This window comes from Mustela nivalis, assembly GCF_964662115.1.
Source record: "Mustela nivalis genome assembly, chromosome: 1".
Taxonomy (NCBI): Eukaryota; Metazoa; Chordata; class Mammalia; order Carnivora; family Mustelidae; genus Mustela; species Mustela nivalis.
The window spans coordinates 41,772,177-41,791,285 of NC_139020.1; the positions used below are offsets into that span (position 1 = coordinate 41,772,177).

The following is a 19,109-nucleotide window of genomic DNA, read 5'->3' on the forward strand; positions in this document are numbered from 1 at the left end:
GCATTAACATTTTCAAGAAACCAGCAAATCAAAATGACTGAAAAATGTGACCTCAGCAGGGAGCCTGCTTCCCCCTCTATCTCTGCCTCCTTCTCTGCCTACTTGTGATCTCTCTCTCTCTCGCTGTGTCAAATAAATTTTTAAAAATCTTAAAAAAATAAAAATAAAAATAAAAATAAACAAATGACTGAGAAAAGACAAGTAGGGAATAGAAAAAATATTTGTATAACTATTAGTCACTTGAGTTAAGCTAAAATAAAAGTAATTTACACTAAAAAAGTTAGGATTTCAGATAACAGCCAAGTAAGGTAAGAAAGAATCCTTACCTCCCACTAATAGTAGTAGGGGCACCATATACAACTTCTAACTTCAAATGGAACAAAGAAAGGCTCATAAAATGAATTTTTTAATCTCTAGAATTCCAAAGAAATATTTAAGAGATCATGTGGAGTAAAGTATGTTGGACAGATAACAGGGTAGTAATAATTGACTGAACTAAGATTATTTTTTTATTTTATATTCTTGGTTTAGGAAAAGGACCTCTATTCTCTTTCATAACCACCACATTTTGCTGATGCTAAACATGTATTATTCTGTCAAAACCCAAATCTGTGTATGCTCAGGATCTTCCAGAAGTTGATCCTATTATGGAGGTAATCTCCCTCTCTGCAAAATCATGCTAACCCAGTAATACAAAGAATTGTGTTCTGTAACTTTCTGTCTGGAATATATCAGCAAACATTGGGGAACAATTCATTCTTTTTCTGAAATTTTGTAGAATGAAAAGGATGAGTGAATTTGTTAACTTTAGGATAGAATAATTATTTGATCATTGAAAACAAAGCTGAAGGAATTTGCAAAAAGCAGGGGAGAAAAGCAACCAAGCACTAACAATTCTTTGTGTTGCTTACTTACCAGGTGGCAATTTATAAAAAATTCATTAAGCTATACACTTAAGGTACGTGTATATTTCTGTATATGGATATATACTTCAATAAAAAGTTTAAACTAAGTAAATAAGGAACAAATAAATATTGAAAAAAATCATTATTTGGCCTATTTGATCCAATGTTAGAGCTCAAACTATTATGAGTTGTCAGAACTGAATCTCCCTGAACATGTCTAACTATGCAAAAATTAACCTTTTTCTCTATCAACCTCATTATTCTTTTTGCAAAGGAAATGCTGTTTCCAGTCTCCGTCACTAGACAATATTATTTGCTCTGAGATGTTAAAAGGGAAAATTGGGTCCTGGTGGATAAGAGTACTGAAGGAGCACAACTGTATCATTGAATTTGAGAATATAGTTCAAAGTTCCTTAATGATGCGATATCTATGAATTTAGTTGAATTATTTTGTGAATAATCATTCATATATCTAATGAATTAAACTGTATGTAGGCATGCTTATCTAATTAAAATATTTTAAAATATGGATTCTATAAATCAGTCACAAATACACTTCCTTTCCACTTTTCCAAAAAAATTCCAATTTCTTTTTTCTAGCTCCAACCATGTATGACTCTGAAAAAATTTGGTAATTAAAGTAGAATCATGACCCTAAAGTACAAGCAACTATTCTTTTCCTACAAGCAACCTAACTGTAGGAATAACAGAAACGGTACTCAGTCAATTAAAATCATGTGACATGTTTCTTTAAAATACTACCTAAGTAATCTTATGAATTTTCTTTAATAATTATGAATATAACTATATTCTAAAAGCAATACTTTGAGTACTTTCTCATTACTTAGCTTTTATAACACATATGAAGAAGAATGGAAATTTCTCAAATATATTAAATCCTTTCCCAACTTCTTAGTACATACGTATTCACTAGAAAAGGAAGAAGGATGTATTAAGGTAAAATGATCACTGGGAAAGGTCAGCCTAGAATGACCCAAATGATTTCTAGCATGACAATAAACATGGGTGAAGGAGTAAATCAACTTTAGGGCTCCTCAAATCATCTGATTGATAATATCCCTAAATTATCCAATTGGAAATGCAATTTCATACATTTCAAACCTTTTTTGGTCACTAAACTTCTGTCCTTACCTGCTTACCTCTAGAGATTATTACTGACATTGGTACCTCACCTGGTGATTTCCGGCAAACGAAATTTTAAATATAAAGCCACGCCTACAAATTGCTCTGCCAAATAAAGTAATTCATAATTTTTGTCAAGGTTCAAAGGAAGGCACACTGGAACAGCCTGAAAAAAGGAAACAAAACAAAGAAACAAAAATGCATAGGTTATTGCTTGCTGTTTGTGTCAGGTTAGCATTCCTTTCTCTGCTTCCTAATGGTCTTGTCAAATGTGTCCTCTCTGATAAGTTAATTAAATTAAGAACACCCTTGGTAATAAAGCAACATCTTTTACTTCCTTATATAGTCCATCAGTATAACTTCTCAGAACGTGTGTTTTTAAAAAGTCTTGCTCAATGTATGTGGCTTGTATTTTTGTCCTTACTATTTCCTTTGCAAATCTCAGCCCGAAACACAACCTTTTTCTTCTAGTAACAACACATATCTCCTAATTAACTGCAGCTCTGATACTTTCTAAGAATTATATTAGAAAAAAAATTTGGAGTCAGAAATCGTGGAAAAATTAGTATACCAAGAAGTAGCACCTCATACATTCATTTATTCATTTATTAAGAAAAATTTTCTGTGGCACCTGGGTGGCTCAGTGGGTTAAAGTCTCTGCCTCCAGCTCAGGTCATGATTCCAGGGTCCTGGGATCAAGCCCCACATCAGACTCTCTGCTCAGCAGGGAGCCTGCTTCCCTTCCTCTCTCTGCCTGTCTCTCTGCCTACTTGTGATCTCTCTCTCTGTAAAATAAATAAATAAAATGCTAAAAAAAAAAAAAAAAAAAAAAAAAAAAAAGACAGGGCCTGTTTGCTTTTAAAAAAAGAAAAATTTTCTGAGCAAAAATGTATCATCTAGATAACGAAGGTGAGGTAGGGAAGCTCAAGGGACTCTATTTTAGAAAGACTCCATTTCTGCTATTTTCTTGCTCAGCCCTATTTACTCATGTTCTATATTTCACCTCCCATCTGCATAAAAGCCAAAGAAGCTATGTTCCCACTCCAGGGAGTAGAGGGGAGCAGGAAAGTTAATAATTCTCTGAGTTCTGTCCTAGGCCCCAAATATCTGATAACATCTAAGAAGACCTGGATCCCAAACATGTTATAGGACATTAGCTTTGAACAAACCTCAGCTGACACTGGCATCAACACCCCCCACCTTCGATGATTTATAAAGTAACACCTATTACTCACCCATCGCTTGCCTTTGATCAGACCCTACGCTGGATTCCTAAAGGAACACACGCCCTGGACCCCTTTCTAATATAAATCCCTAGCCCTAAATAATGAAGAGACCCATTCTCTTTTCCTTTCCAAGTCCCCCAGACACTCTGTCTGCTATACTCTGTTATTCACACTATTCAGTAAACTCCACTTTCACTTTCCCTGGCACGAATTTGATTTCTATCCTGTGGGAAGCCAAGGAACCTCTTGGCTGTTCCTGTGGGAACTCCCTCACCCCACCTTCCCAGGTTCTCGGACGGAGCCTGCCTGCATCAAAGGAAATGCTAGAAAACCTACATGGGATAAATATAAATTAAGATACCATGTTACTATCCAAGGAATTAACAAAAAAAAATGATTCAGGGTCATTAAATTTAGTATCAAGGTTTTCTTTCTAAGAATAAAAGCAAACATTAAAACAGAAAGCTTTTTAGGGATAAGTTCTTGGGCACATATACGGATACTCAAGGGGGGATCTGTGTACCTGACACTGTATTAAATCAAGGTCCAGAAACAACATCTCATTTCCTCTTAGAATTTCAATAAATCTATTCCAGGGTAGATGGTGATGTGTAACTACTACAAATACTAAAATAATAAAAGATTAAATTACAAACAGAGCACGGCATGCAATTAAGTATAGTCGAAGTTACTGCATATGCTAAATATCTCACCTTCCCTTCCCTTCCCTTCCCTTCCCTTCCCTTCCCTTCCCTTCCCTTCCCTTCCCTTCCCTAGTAGGTGGCATTTATTGAATGTTACATGTTTGGACATACACAGTATAGTGCTAGTAACGGATACAGAGGTATGTGAACACACGTGATTAAATCACCATTTAAGGTGGGTTTTTTGTTGTGTTTTATTTTGTTTTACTCTGCCTCATAATCCTGTAACATTTTACCTTCACTTGCATAAAGGAGTTCAAGAGTGGGACTAAGAATCACTAACATATGATCCTTATCCACAGAAAAAAGAGCTTCAGATGCTGATCTCTTTCTTTTTTTTTTTTTTTTAAGATTCTATTTATTTATTTGACAGACAGAGATCACAAGTAGGCAAAGAGGCAGGCAGAGAGAGAGGGGGAAGCAGGCTCCCCACTGAGCAGAGAGCCCTTTGCAGGGGGGACTCGGTCTCAGGACTCTGGGATCATGACCAGAGCCGAAGGCAGAGGCTTTAACCCACTGAGCCACCCAGGCACCCCTGACCTATTTATTTCAATGAAGGAAAAACTACCCCAACATTCAATTCTTGGGTCAATTAAATCCAAGTGAATAAAAGCAAGTTTGAGAGATAAAGATGAACAAAATTGACCTCTCTGAATTTTTATGTACTTAAACCCCACTAAATTCCAATTTGAAAGTTATTTCCACCCAAGATTTTATGAGCACTCTTGCAAGTTCTGACATGCTGAAGAGCGATCCAACTTGTCAGAGTGGGAAAAAGAAAAGTACACTGAGGAAAACGTTCCTGCTAAGGTTTCTATGTAAGATGTTTTTTCTCACAAAGAGAAGTATAAGCCTCAGCTTTTCTTAATTTTTTAAATAAACATACTCATTGTATTTTGTAAACGTACAGCCTATACGGATGAACACTTTCTGAACTATGACCCTGCAATCATTTTTTTAAACCTAGTCACTAATTATCCCCAATATTTATAGCTTACATGACCAAAATTAGTAATTGGACTGCAATTCATAGCCTGCTAGCCTATAGCAATTATTATAGAACATCTGTATTTTTCCTGGGGTGCCTGGGTGGTTCAGTCAGTTAAGCATCTGACTCTTGATTTGGACTCAAGTCATGATCTCGGGGTTCGTGAGATGGAGTCCTTGTGGGACTCCATGCTCACTGGGGAGTCTGCTTGAAATTCTCTTTCCCTCCCTCTCTATCTCTCCCATGCTCTCTCTCTGTCTCTCTCTCTCAAAATAAATAAATAAATCTTTTTAAAAAAAATATATCGTTTCTTTAAAAAGAACATCTGTATTTTCCTGACTTATCTCAGCTATGTGGAAATATGTACCCCAGTTTCTCATTTTAGAAGGGATGGTAAGTTTAGCATTGCAAAATGTTACCTCACAGCTCTTGTGATCTTGGGCAAGTTTGAATCCTTTTTTCCCATCACAATAACAAGAGAAACCTCCAGGGTAGTTGACACAAAGTTGAGCGCATATGTTCTCAGAGCATTCGTCCACGTCTGGGGTAAAAGGGAACACAGATCTTAATATCTTCCAAACGTTCAATCCAAGAGGAGTATTCCAATTTTAGCATAAGATAATCAGTGATTATAGAGGTGCCGGTAGTTAAGTCGGTTGATCATCTGACTCTATTTCAGCTCAGATAATGGTCTTGGGATCTTAAGATCAAGCCCCACACCAGGCACCACACTCAGCCCCGAGTCTGCTGAGATTTTTCTCCCTCTCCCTCTGCCCCTCCCCTTCTTGCACTCACTCACTCCGTATCCCAAATAAATTAAATAAATAGATGGATAGATAAAAGATAATCAGGATACTAGATTCTTAGTAAAAGAAATCTCTCTGCCATGAAATCACATTTCAACACTTGGCATGGAAATTTAAATGAGTGTCAAGTGTAATTTCTATCATTTACACAAGTGAAATAAATTTAATGTATAACTTTCAGTAATAAATAATTAATAAAAATATAACAACTATGCTAATTTTCCAGTTTTTAATTTGAAGGAAAAAAGACTGAGAGTCTCAAGGTAACTGTCATTTCTAACTAAATGAATTCCATTGAGACTGCCTCCCAATTATTTGCTTTGAAGAAAAGAAAGGGAGGGGTAAGGAAGGGAGAGGAGAGGAGGGGGGGAAAGGGGAAGGGAGAAAAAATCCCTTTTAACTGAAGGTTAATATAACCAGGTATTACATAATATCAAGAACATTCGACATTCCATAATGCAGCAATTAAGAGTGACAACACATTTGAGGATGTATCTTTATTTCTTATCACTTAAAAAAGAAAAACAAACCTCACTGTGCTATTACCCCCCCCCCATTGTGAAATCTATACCACCCTGTTCTTGCCCGTGTTTTGAGAAAATCATCTTTGAAAAATTGTAATAACATGTTTCAGTAAGTCTACTTCAGAGCTACATGAGATCCTTGATATTTCCAAAGCACGCATCCTCCAATCTTGGTAAATTTACAAGTACATAAATGCATATATTACTAGCATACAAATTCCCCCATAAAATGCCTCAAAATACAACTGAAAATTGGTGATTCCTTAGCATCAAAATTAAATTGCAGATAATTGAAGTAATATGAATATGTGTCATATATACATCTTTTTCAAAAAACCTGTGTTTTATTGAATAAAACTACAATATACATTATAAAGTTGGCTAATACCAAATCTTAATATTACCATAGTAATTTCTATCTGGAGTTGTGTGAGAACAGAAATGCTGTATGGAAGAGATATTTTTGGGTGAGTGCATAAAATGTAAAACATCAAAATATCAACAGGAGCAGATATATTTTTTTAAAAAATATTTTAAAATTACTATTGATTTAAGAAAATTCATAAAGATAGAAAATAAATTAAAGGTTATCTCCCAAAAAGTAGATAGAGACAGAAAATAGTTTAGAATTTGGGAGAGGGAGGAAGGGAAATTTATTGCTTAATGGTTACAGAGTTCTGTTTGGGATGATGAAAAACTTCTGGAAACAGAGAGCAGTGGCTCTGTGGCCATAACCATGTGAAAGTAATTAGAGCCCCTGAATGGTACCCTTAAGAATGGTTAAAAGGGTACATTTTATACATATAAACATATGTATATAATAGAAATATTAGAAAAATCACTATTGATTTTATTAGTTTTAGTCATGATATTAAATTTAAATTTTTTAAGATTTAAAGGATATGAAATAATTTCCATATATCTATGATCTTTTTTTAAGCCCCCCAATACTTCCAAGTTACATGCACACCTGGCAGCACTCCTTTGGCCAAATGAATCCAAAGGGCTCTCCCAAATCCACAGGTGCTGACAGTACTCATCAATACTTTTTAAATTTCTAGAGCTCAGTTATCATTTCATTATGATGAGATTTTTTTATATGTATTTAATTACAACAGAACTATGTCGTTTCCTATTTAAGAGTAAATGACGTACAGAAACATGCGCAGAAGATTACCAAAATGCTTGGTATAAAACTGAAGGTTTCTAACCTTCCATGTAACATCCATGTGATTTTTAAACTTGTCTTTCTTTTATATGTGTATGTTTTTCCCTCCAGATCGAAACTCTTTTTATCTTTTAATATTATTTAAATGATGTGAAGATATGTTTATTTTGCTTTTATCAAACATGGGAGGTCTCCAATTCATACATAGCTTAGAGGACAAACAGAGTGCGTAAGACTAAACCTAAAAACCATGCTCTTAGCTACTTTTACTCTGGAAGGAAGCCAATGATTCCCCATTTGGCCATGCTGTATATGGAGCTTGCCGTCTTAGGAAATCTTATTGTGGACATCAAACAGAACCAACGCTTCTAATCTCAAACCAAGGCTCAAACCCACCCTCTCCACCATCAACAATGATAGACACCACCACAGCTCTACCTTCGCAAGCCTTTAGTACAGGATTATATCTGTAGCCTTCAGTACATTCACATTCAAAGTCTCCTGGGATGTTCTTGCACACAGCTGTGCCACAAATGTCTGGCATTACAGAACACTCATCCACATCTATAAATGAAACCAATAGATTAAAAAAATATTTCTCCCATACCAGAGGATAATAGCAAAGAATGCTTGATTTGTGTTTCCTGCATCTAGTTTAATATATATAATGAGACAATAAAGTGGCCTGGGAATAACAAAATTTTAAGTCTATCATCACGTTTTAGTTTACTAAACATGATTTCTTCATGAAAACATATAGGGAATTTGATGGTTGCTATGTTCTTCAGAGTTATGTAAAAGGAAAGGGCTTTAGTTATTTTCTTATCAAGCTACATTACACAAATAAATGGGAGAAAAGATTCACCATATTCTTAATATATATCCCTAAATACATGTTTTTGAAATATGTACTCGAAAGTGGATTCATTCTGTATTATCACAAATATAAAAAATAAAAATGAGGTGACTCATCAGCCATGTTTTCCTTTGGAAATGGACAGTAGCTAAATCTGCACACTATTATTATTGACTGAAGTATTCAAGAGTGATTCAAATTTAAAAAAGAATAGAGGAAGGTCTCTAAGTATGTATAGAATTCCAATGCAAATTTTAGTGTCAAATTAATATTCAGAAATTTCAGGTGCATTTATTGTATTTATTATATTATATTAACATGTATATTACATGGTAGAGTAGGAAACAAAATACTAATTGCAACTAGTCACTAGATGAAAGCATCTGTGAGGAAAAACAAGTTGCAGAAATAGTTCACTGGAGATGTAATTATTAGTGAACTTTTCTCATCTGTACTCTCTGGAGACAGACAAATTCAGAATGGAAAATATATTTTCTACTCTATAAAATTGAGAGTTTAATTTTTCCATAGACTAATAACCAAAACTTCAGACATTACTCTATTTAAAAAAGCATGAACAGAAATAACTGAATCAATTCCTGTATAAGGGAATCCTATATCATGACTGTATCAATGTCAATATCCTGGGTGTGATATTGTAGGACACCTTTGTAAAATGTTACTACTGGGGGAAACTGAGAAGAGCACATGGGATCTCTTTCTATAATTTCTTACAATGGCATGTGAATCTCCAATTACATCAAATAAAATATTCATTTAAAAAAATATCTATAAAAGCCATATTTTAAAATAAAGTGAAAACATATGACTAAAATTATTTGGTTTGAGGCATACTGCAGAGAACTATCTAAATCATATGAGTTCAGGTTATAGCACATTGATTTTATTACCCTACACTGACATCTAATGTCTGACAAAAAGTTTTATTCTTGCATTTGTAGACAATCACTGGCAACTTGATCTCAAGCAATATCCACATCTTGGCAAAGACCCTATTGTAATAGTCATATACATATTTTTCTATCACCTGGTTCATGGATAAAGTCTGTGTAAATGAAGTATACAAGAACATATGTCATGGTCATCGGGGATATTCTTATGTATAAAAGGACTTTTTGTAATAATTTCTATACATGTGTATTAACTCAATGGATAAGAATTAAATAGCTTTTAATTAAAAATATAAGTCACAACTTCTTGTTGTGAAGAAGAATACTTCTGCATTTAAGTATTAAATTCAAGTATTTAAATGCAGAAGTATGAATGGGTATTATTTGCTTATAGAATACATATGGTATCCTGCATTATGATGGTTTTCTATAATATGTTCTAACATTAGTGGTATTCTCAATTTCTAACCTCAAACCTCAGACCTTCAAATAGGCAGACAGGAAAGATGTATGGTCACAAATTGGTAATGGTTTAGGAGAAATTGTTAGTTAATGCAGTTCACTTTAGAGTCATTTAACTGTGCTTTAAACAATATTATAGTAAATTATACTATAATAAACACTACAGTACAGTGAGGGGTAGAACATCCCTTCAATAGAATTGACTAGAGTTGAACAGGAACACTTTATGATTTAAGTTACTGTATTTTTCTGCCTCGCAGCCAAAAGGAGAGGGACAAAGAGGGAGGGAAGGAAGGAGGGAGGGAGCGAGGGAAGAAGACGGGGGCGAGTGAGGGAGGAGAAAATTATTTCCAATTTCTAAAGGCAAAACCTAACTCCAGGCTGGAAAATTCATTTTTAGCCATCCACACATAGCACAAATATTCGAAGTTTTAATTGTGGCAGTTAAAAGAATCAAATAGAAAGGACAATAGACAGAGGGGAAAAAGTCAAAATTGGAGGGAAACATAAGGACAATAAAAAACCAAGGAAATACACTAGTACAATGACTTATTGAAAAGTTAAACTGACAGGGATTATTCAAATCTGAAGGAAAAAAAAATAGTTATGACCGATGATGAGATCTTACATGTATAAAGAGAAAGAAAATAGTTCATCTTTCCCAAAACCACACAGGAAATAAGTTGTAAGAAGAAAGGATTATATTAGATATTTGACAGGTATATCTAACAAGGAAATATGAAATACAGTGGAAGAGGTTATTAAGGATTATGATGGATTACTCTGTATAGCTGTTTATCTTATGGTATAAAGGAAATAATATTAGAATGTCTGGAAAAAATAAAAACAATGATTTTGCAAAGACTCTAGTAAGCAAGGACCTGCACTGAAACTTCACTTTATCACCTTTTCATGAAATTCTTTATTCAAACGTATACACACACACACACAGTAACAAAACAGTAAAATACTCAATAAATAATACAATACAATAAGAAAACAATGAAAAACTCTATAAATGACAAAATAATCCATGAACATTAAACTAAAAGGCGGTCTCCGAGTATCACAAGGCTTCAAGGTGGGTAATAATGTGTATTTGTTACAAGCACTTACAACCAGAGAGTTCCAAGGATTTCCTGGGGAAATTCCACTACCTGAACTTTGGCCCCACACAGTAAATGCCTTCTTGCTCTTACCTTTGCAGTCCTTCTTATTTAAAAGCATAAAAAAACCACTTTTACAGGAACAGCGGTAACTTCCAGGTGTATTATCACATATCTGGCTGCAACCTCCATTTACATTTGAGGGATCTTTGCATTCATTTATATCTAAGAAGGGAAAAATAAATTATTTTTAAAGCAATAAGGCCTCTGGAGAACGTTCTAGGAGGCCAATCCAGAGGAGTGAGGTGGGTTTAATAGACATACCATATTCACACTTGTCTCCTTGCCAACCTGGTTTACAGATGCAAGTGAATGTAGCTTGACCATCTCTGCAGCTTTTGTACCCATCTTCATTGCATGGCAGGGGACTACATTGGTCTGGAATGGCTGAAGGAGATAGACAGCTATTTAATTTTTGCCACATGCCATGGTAAGAAAAAAGAACTACATATCCTTTAATAGAAATCCTGTGCATGAAGCCTGTAATCAATGAAAAAAATCGTAACTCCTTCCTTCAAATAACACTTTTTCATAGAAAAGTGAGTCCAATATTTTTTTCCCTCTATGATCATCAGCCTTGTTTCCCAAACTCCACATATGAGTGAAATCACATAGTACTTGTTTCTCTCTGACTGACCTACCTTGCTCAGCATAATACTCTCTAGCTCCATCTACATTGTCACAAATGGCAAGATTTCACTCTTTTCTAAAAAGAGAAGCAGACCAAGAAGACAGCTTTTTTTTTTTTTTCTTATTTCTCAGAGAGAGAAAGAGAGCGCATGCACAAGCAGGGAGAGCAGCGGGCAAGCTCCCCGCTGAGCAAGAGGCCCGATTGTGGGTCTTGATCCCAGGACCCTAGGATCATGACTGGAGCCAAAAGTAGACACTGCACCAACTGAGTCATTCAGGCGTCCCTAACTATGCAGGATGGCCTGAAGGTTGGCAGAGGGGAGGTGGGGGGAGGTGAGTGAATGGGTCATGAGGATTAGGGGATGCCCTTGCTGTGACAAGCCCTGTGTGTTGTATGTAGGTGTTGAATCACTAGACTGTGCACCTGAAACTCATATTGTTTTGTATGTTGGTTAATTGGAATTTAAATAAAAATTTTTTTTAAAAAGTGAGTCCATTAGATAAATCTTTATAATTATTTTATAAAAGTGAACTACTTTTATATTTGCAAGTATATACAAATATACAACATATACAGTATAAATTTATAAATGTATTTTGTTATTTCTTCATATAAATTATCATATTTGATCCTTAAAACAATTCACTGTGGTAGGCAGAAAAAATAAAACTAATTGGTATCAACAGAAAAAAGAATTTGGGACTTCCAATTTGGGTTAAGATGAAGTACATGAACTAGATTCATCTTCCTGCCTTAAATAAATACAACTCTGCTCAAAAGACATAAAATAATGGTTTCCAGACACTGGACAATAGGTAGCAGAGAACTGGTGATTCCTAGGGGAAGGCCATTTTCTTCATAAAATGTGACAGAACTTTACCACCATCTTAAATGATACGCCCAGTTGCGTATTTGTGGTCTCTCTTCCCTCACTAGACACTGCGATGGTCCCTTGGTTCCTGCACATTCCCACACTTGTTTCTCAAGCCTTCCTAGTTAACTCTGCAAATTCCTTCCAACACATTCCTGTTTGCTTAAATTAGCCAGAGGAATTTTCTGTTACATGTAAAAAAAAAAAAAGTTTTAAAACTAAACAAAACATAATTGCCAAATTTTTCAATAAATGTTCTAAAAAAATCAAGTTTTTGAAAAGTGGCAATAAATTAGGTATTAGTTAAAATTCTAGAAGACAGGCTAATCAGCAAATTATTAAATTATTTTTATATCCGGGACACCTGGGTGGCTCAGGGCGACTAAGCATCTGCCTTTGCCTCAGGTCATGATCCCAGGGTTTGAGGGATTGAGCCCCTCATAGGGTTCCCTGCTCAGTGGGGAGCCTGCTTCTCCCTCTGCCTGTTGCTCCCCCTGCTTGTACGCTCTCTCTCTAACAAATAAATAAATAAAGTCTTTAAAAACATTACTTTCATATCCTCTGATAAATTAAAAAATAAAGTATGTATTAAATATACATGTTCAGGCAAACTATTTTACTTGTCATTTAAAAAAAATACATGAGTATTTAGATAATGCCAATGTCACATGTAAAATATTCACTAGACAGACATCCCAATTTACATGTTGCAATTTCACCCTTTTGTCTTTGACTCTCACCCAGGATATTAGAGATAAATAATCTACCAGAGTTATCACTAGGCGCTATATGAACTTCAGAGGGAGAAGGCTAATGTGATATTTTAATTTTTCACATTTATATGACTGGTGCCAAAACTTAGAAGAATAAGCATGGCTGCACTTTATACATGATCATGCAACGACATCCAAAATAAAGCTGTCAGGAATAAAATTCTGAAGTTGAGGACCTAAAGCTTAGCAAACAAGGAACACTGTTCAACTTAAACATCAGATGGAATATTTATTTGGAGTAAAATAGCAGCATTTACATTTGGGGGAAAAAAAACAAAACACATTCTTTCAAACGATTTTGAGAATATCTCCTTGCCGGGACACAACTCTTCTAGAGCTCATTTGTTGATTTTAAACATTAGTTATATTTACATGGTATATTTTATTTACTTGAAGGGTTTTGCTTTGCTTTATTTATTTATTCATTTTTTAAATAGATGGTAGAGGTGTTTACCAGTAACACAGCTCCGCAGATCAGGGTGAGCTTCGGTGGACTGACGTGCAGCAGTGAACAACCCAGCTCGGAAAGAGCCAAGACAACCTGTAAGTACAAGCAAATGTAGTCTTTTTAAAGTAGATACATTTACTTCCTCTGAAATCATGGTGGAGGTAGAAATTATCCAAAGTGATAGAATATTTATCTTCCTGGGGATTGACAGGATTTGGCATTCAAAATGTCACGAGAAGAATATATGAAACAAGATGGGATTGGGAGGGAGACAAACCATAAGTGACTCTTAATCTCACAAAACAAACTGAGGGTTGCTGGGGGGAGGGGGTTTGGGAGAAGGGGGTGGGATTATGGACATTGGGGAGGGTATGTGCTTTGGTGAGTGCTGTGAAGTGTGTAAACCTGGTGATTCACAGACCTGTACCCCTGGGGATAAAAATATATGTTTATAAAAAATAAAAAATTAAAAAAAAATGTCATCCCTGAATGTTTCTGTCCACATTTTTAAAAATTTAAATATTCTACAAGCAAGATTGCAGTAAATACAGAATCATGAAAAAAAGTTTATGGAAGCTTCTTTTTGGAGAAGAATCTTAAAGCAAGAGATGAAAAAGATCTTAGATTAACAGAAAAATCTATTGGCAAATAAATCTATGTTCTTCACTCTGCAGCTACCTAGAGCTACCCTCATATCTGTAGGCCAGAGTCTAATTTAAAAGTGTCTAGGGACGCCTGGGTGGCTCAGTGGATTAAGCCTCTGCCTTCGGCTCAGGTCATGATCTCACGGTCCCAGGATGTAGCCCCACATTGGGCTCTCTGCTCAGCAGCAGACCTGTTTCCCTTCCTCTCTACCTTCTTGTGATCTCTCTGTCAAATAAATAAATTTAAAAAATCTTTAGAAGTGTCTATAATTAAGTCAATAGATTAAGTTAGTGTTTCTGGCTGCTGCAGGCAACTTCTAATTCTCTCAGTGTTGTATAGAGAATAAGATAATAATATTTGTATAATGCCTCAATATTATAAAGTAGGTTTACTTCATTTAATTTCTCACTATAACTCTGTGAAATTAGATCTAGCAATCTGGCAGCAAAAACAGCTGAAGTAACTGATAAATACTTACATACTTTAAGTAGGAGACATTTAGTGTCAACAACAATTCTTTATAGTCTCTGAAGACAACATTATTTTTATCTGTATCTATATCTGTTTATCATTTCATTGTACAGCTAATCACAACTTACTAAAGAAATGGTATTTTGATTACCTTTTGCTGAGTAACAACCCCCAAAATTAGAACCTCAAGTAATACCTCCATTTTGTTCACAATCTGTGGGTCAAATATTAGAAAGGGATTAGCTGGGCTGGTTTGTCTCTGTTACACATAGAGTTAGCCAGGGCCACTGAGACTGGAAGATCCACCTCTCAGATGGCCTTTCTTTCTTTCTTTCTTTCTTTCTTTCTTTCTTTCTTTCTTTCTTTCTTTTTTTTTGTAAGATTTTATTTATTTGAGAGAGAGAGAGCATGAGAGAGAGCATGAGAGGGGAGTAGGTCAGAGGGAGAAGCAGACTCCCCATGGAGCTGGGAGCCCAATGCGGGGCTCAATCCCAAGACTCTAGGATCATGACCTGAGCCAAAGGCAGTTGCCTAACCAAATGAGCCACCCAAGCACCCTGAGATGGCTTTTCACTCACATGGCTGACATTTCTCTCTTCCCATGTGTTCATAATTCAGGACTTCTCAATGTGGTTCAGTTTCGTTTAGCATGCTGGTCCTAAAGTGGCTCTTCTTTCATGGCAGCTGGCTTCCAGGAGGAAGAAAGCAGATACTTCCAGACCAATGAAGAGGCATTTTGTCACCTCCAGAGTCTACTGATCAAGGCTGTCCCAGGGTACATCCAAATTCAGGGAGCAAGGAGGCACTATGTTTATGATCACTCCATGCTGCTGTATATAAGTTATTGCTTCTAATTTTTTGCTTGCTAAACTTTACTCCATTGCAAGCAACCACCATTTTTATAATTCCCTCTACCCATGAAAGATACTTAGATCGCCCCCAATGTCCCACCTCTACAAGTTGCACTGCAATGGATATCTTCATGCGGATCTCATTAGTACATGCATAAGAAATAGATACCCAGGGGTTTCAAGAATTGTGGAATCATTAGATAGGCACATAGTTAGTGGTTCTCCAGAGGTGCGTTTCCACCACACAGCTTAAGAATTTCTGTATTTGGCTTTCTAACTTATACCACAATAGTCAAGTAAGTGATATTTCTTGACTATTTTTTGATTTCTAGTGAGATGGAGCATACCTTATGTCATTTATTATTAAAGATTTTTATTTATTTATTTGACAGAGATCACAAGTAGGCAAACAGGCAGGCAGAGAGAGAGAGGAGGAAGCAGGCTCCCTGCAGTGCAGAAAACCTTGATGTGTGGCTTGATCCCAGAACCCTGAGATCATGACCTGAGTGAAAGGGAGAGGTTTTAACCCACTGAGCCACCCAGGTGCCCCTCCTTATGTCATTTAAAAAATTTTTGTTTCCAGGGCACTTATCTATGGTAGTACTGGTCCTGGACAAAAGTATCAAAATTTGTAAATTATATGGTTGTTCTGTATAAACTTTATCAAGCTCAGAAAATTCTCCTATAATCAGGAAATTTTTTTTTTTTTTTGCAAAAACAGTTTGCAAAAAGGTTTTATAATTAAATGCTGAATTTTATCAACTGCTTTTTCTGTATGAACTGAGGTAATAATATACTCTTTATGTGGATAATTAAATTGATAGATTTTCTGATGTTAAACCATTCTATATTTCTGTAATAAACCCTACTTCTTTATGATATATTATTTTAATACACTTTAGATCAGATTGAACATCATTTTATTTAGAATTAATTTATAATTGAAAAGGAATTTTTTTTGCCTTTTTTCTTATTTATTTTTTTTTAATTTTTTATTTTTTATAAACATGTATTTTTATCCCCAGGGGTACAGGTCTGTGAATCGCCAGGTTTTTATTTTCTTGTATCGTTCTTAACCTGATTTTGGAATCAAGATTACTTCAAACTTTCTGAATAAGCTCACAGCATAGAACCTTATTCTCTCTTCTTGGACAATTTTTTAAGAGAAAACAACATTTTTTTTTTTTTAATTTTGAAGAAGTCATTTGTATAACATCTGGGTTTGAATTTGAGGGGCACCATGGAAGAGGGCTTTGAGGTTTTGCTGATTTAGTAATTACTCGTAACCAAGTTATCAACTTCTTCCTATAAAATTATAGTGTTATATATTTTTCTGGGAATATATCCCTTTTATCAAGTTTCTAAATATATTTTGGTACAGCTATTTTTATTATTTTGTGATTATACTTTATGATTATCTTTATTTTACCATTATAAATTCAATCTATGTTGGGCTTATAGTATTTCTTCTTTTTCTCCTACACTTTATGTTTTGGCATTTTGTTTTTCTCTTTTTCTTTTTTCTTAATTATTCTTACTAGAGGTCAGTCTAACTTACTAACCTTTTCAAAGAATAACATTTTGCTTTTGTGAATCTTTTGTTTTCCTTTTAACTTATTTCTATCCCTATTTTTGTTATTTTCTTATTTTTTGCTGCTAAGAGTTTGCAATATTGTACTTTCTTAAAACTTTTCTTGCTTTGTATGATTAGGTAATTTCTTAAATACTCCAAATGGTCCTCTTACTGCTACCTCAGCAGTCAGCCCCCAACTTCCCACACACACATATTAGGTCAAGCCAGCCTTCAGTTTATTCATGAATTTCTCACATTTCTTGTGGTTTTTCATTTTATTTTGTTATCATTAGTGCCTAGAATGCCAATGTTTCTCTTGAGATGATTTTAAGAGAAGGAAGGAGTCAGCAGTCTGGGCTAATTAATTGACTTGGCAAGAACAAGAAACTAAAATTTATTTTTAATGTTTATATTTAGGCTCAGAACTGAACATTTTCCAAAGAAGCTTCTCTTCCATTAATATAAAAATCCACTCTATCAGGTGATATTTAAAAGGCTTTCATAAATGGTAGGGTTATTCATTTTATTTTCTAAGGAAAGAACAGAACTTAAAAACTTAACATTTGTGTGATGAAATCGACAGTATTTTTTACCAAATTCCATGCTTCCAATGCATTACATATGGTGTATGGATAAACTGAAGCACTTTCTAACCCCTGAAACTCCAAATCTAACACTGCCCACTATGTGAGTTTTAGTGATCTAAGTTCTTGGGTGGTCTTATCTCACGCTAAGGAGATTCCTGAATAAGTTACGGTAACTAGTAAAATTATGTTAGGTTTGCCAAGGACAGGTTCATAAAGTTTTTTCCCCCCCATTTGGGGCCATTGGCCTATGGAATATACACATCAAACGATCCAAAAGTTTAAGTTAGGTAGAGTTTTTGTTTTTCTGTTTTCAACAGTGAAATTCATTGCATATGCCTATACATAAGTAAAGACCAAAATATAAATTGTGAGTCAAAAAGTAAAAATGATATAAAGTAAAGTTTTGTTTTAAATTAAGGGTTGGTTAAATAATAATACTTTACATTTGAAGAGTAATGTAAAGTGAAAAAAAAAACCTATCTACATAAATATACTTATCTGGTATTCCCAACAGGTCCGAAGTTAGAAAATATAATTATAGCGCACATTTAAATAAGAACCTGAAAAGCAAAATAACTTGTTTAACCTGACACAGTAGAAATTTTTAGATCTGGGAGTAGAGCCCACATCTTACAGGTTTTGTTTTTGGTTTTCTTTTTTTGTTTTTTGTACTTGATTATTCTACCATGCTGCCAAAGAAGACAAGCAAAAAGAAAAGAAAGTTGAGTAGAATCAGAAAAGAGGAAAATGAGGAGAAAAGAAGAAAAAAGGAAAGTGTTTTATCTAAGGAACTTTCCCAAAATACATAATGTTGTATTAAAAAGCTATTTATCTTTATCCAAATGTACTCTGTGATCTAAGGTATATATTTCTTGAGTGCTGATGTCCACAAAAACACAGCTTCATTACATGGACCTAAGAAACAAGGATTAATACTGTATTTTTTAATGCAAATGCTTTTAATTTTTAATAGCCAAATACCTTTTCTATAAAATATTTAAATTCCTACCTAAAACTGAGAAGCTAAAACAGTCTTGACATTCTATCTTTTCTCCACTTTAATTATGATGATTTATGTCATAAACTCTGAAGAGTGTAGAGATTTTTTTCTTTCATTAAAAGATAATCCATAAGTTCCAGTTATAAAGTGAACAAGTCTTGGGGTATAATGTTTAGGATGGTGACTATAGTTAATAATCCTGTATTGTATATTTGAAAGTTGCTAAGAAAGTAGATCTTACAAGTTTTCATCACAGGAAGAAGAAATTATAAATATGTTGTGGTGACAGATGTTAACTGGACTTACTGGATGGTCATCCTGCAACATATACATATATTAAATATTATGTTGTATACATGAAACTAATACAATGTTATATGTTAACTATATACCAATATTA

General features: G+C 34.6%; 1 protein-coding gene across 2 annotated transcripts in view; it reads right to left on the reverse strand.

Annotated features, from left to right (window-relative positions):
* Nucleotides 1-19,109, reverse strand: part of PROS1 (protein S) — a 79,620-nt gene that overhangs the window by 30,408 nt on the left and 30,103 nt on the right. For both annotated transcript variants that reach the window (XM_082742393.1, XM_082742392.1), the window contains exons 4-9: nt 13,589-13,675; nt 11,124-11,246; nt 10,893-11,024; nt 7,903-8,028; nt 5,386-5,507; nt 2,099-2,214 (exon numbers count right to left, since the gene is read on the reverse strand). In XM_082742393.1, coding sequence (XP_082598519.1) covers nt 2,099-2,214; nt 5,386-5,507; nt 7,903-8,028; nt 10,893-11,024; nt 11,124-11,246; nt 13,589-13,675 — 706 coding nt within the window. The remainder of the gene's footprint in view (nt 1-2,098; nt 2,215-5,385; nt 5,508-7,902; nt 8,029-10,892; nt 11,025-11,123; nt 11,247-13,588; nt 13,676-19,109) is intronic.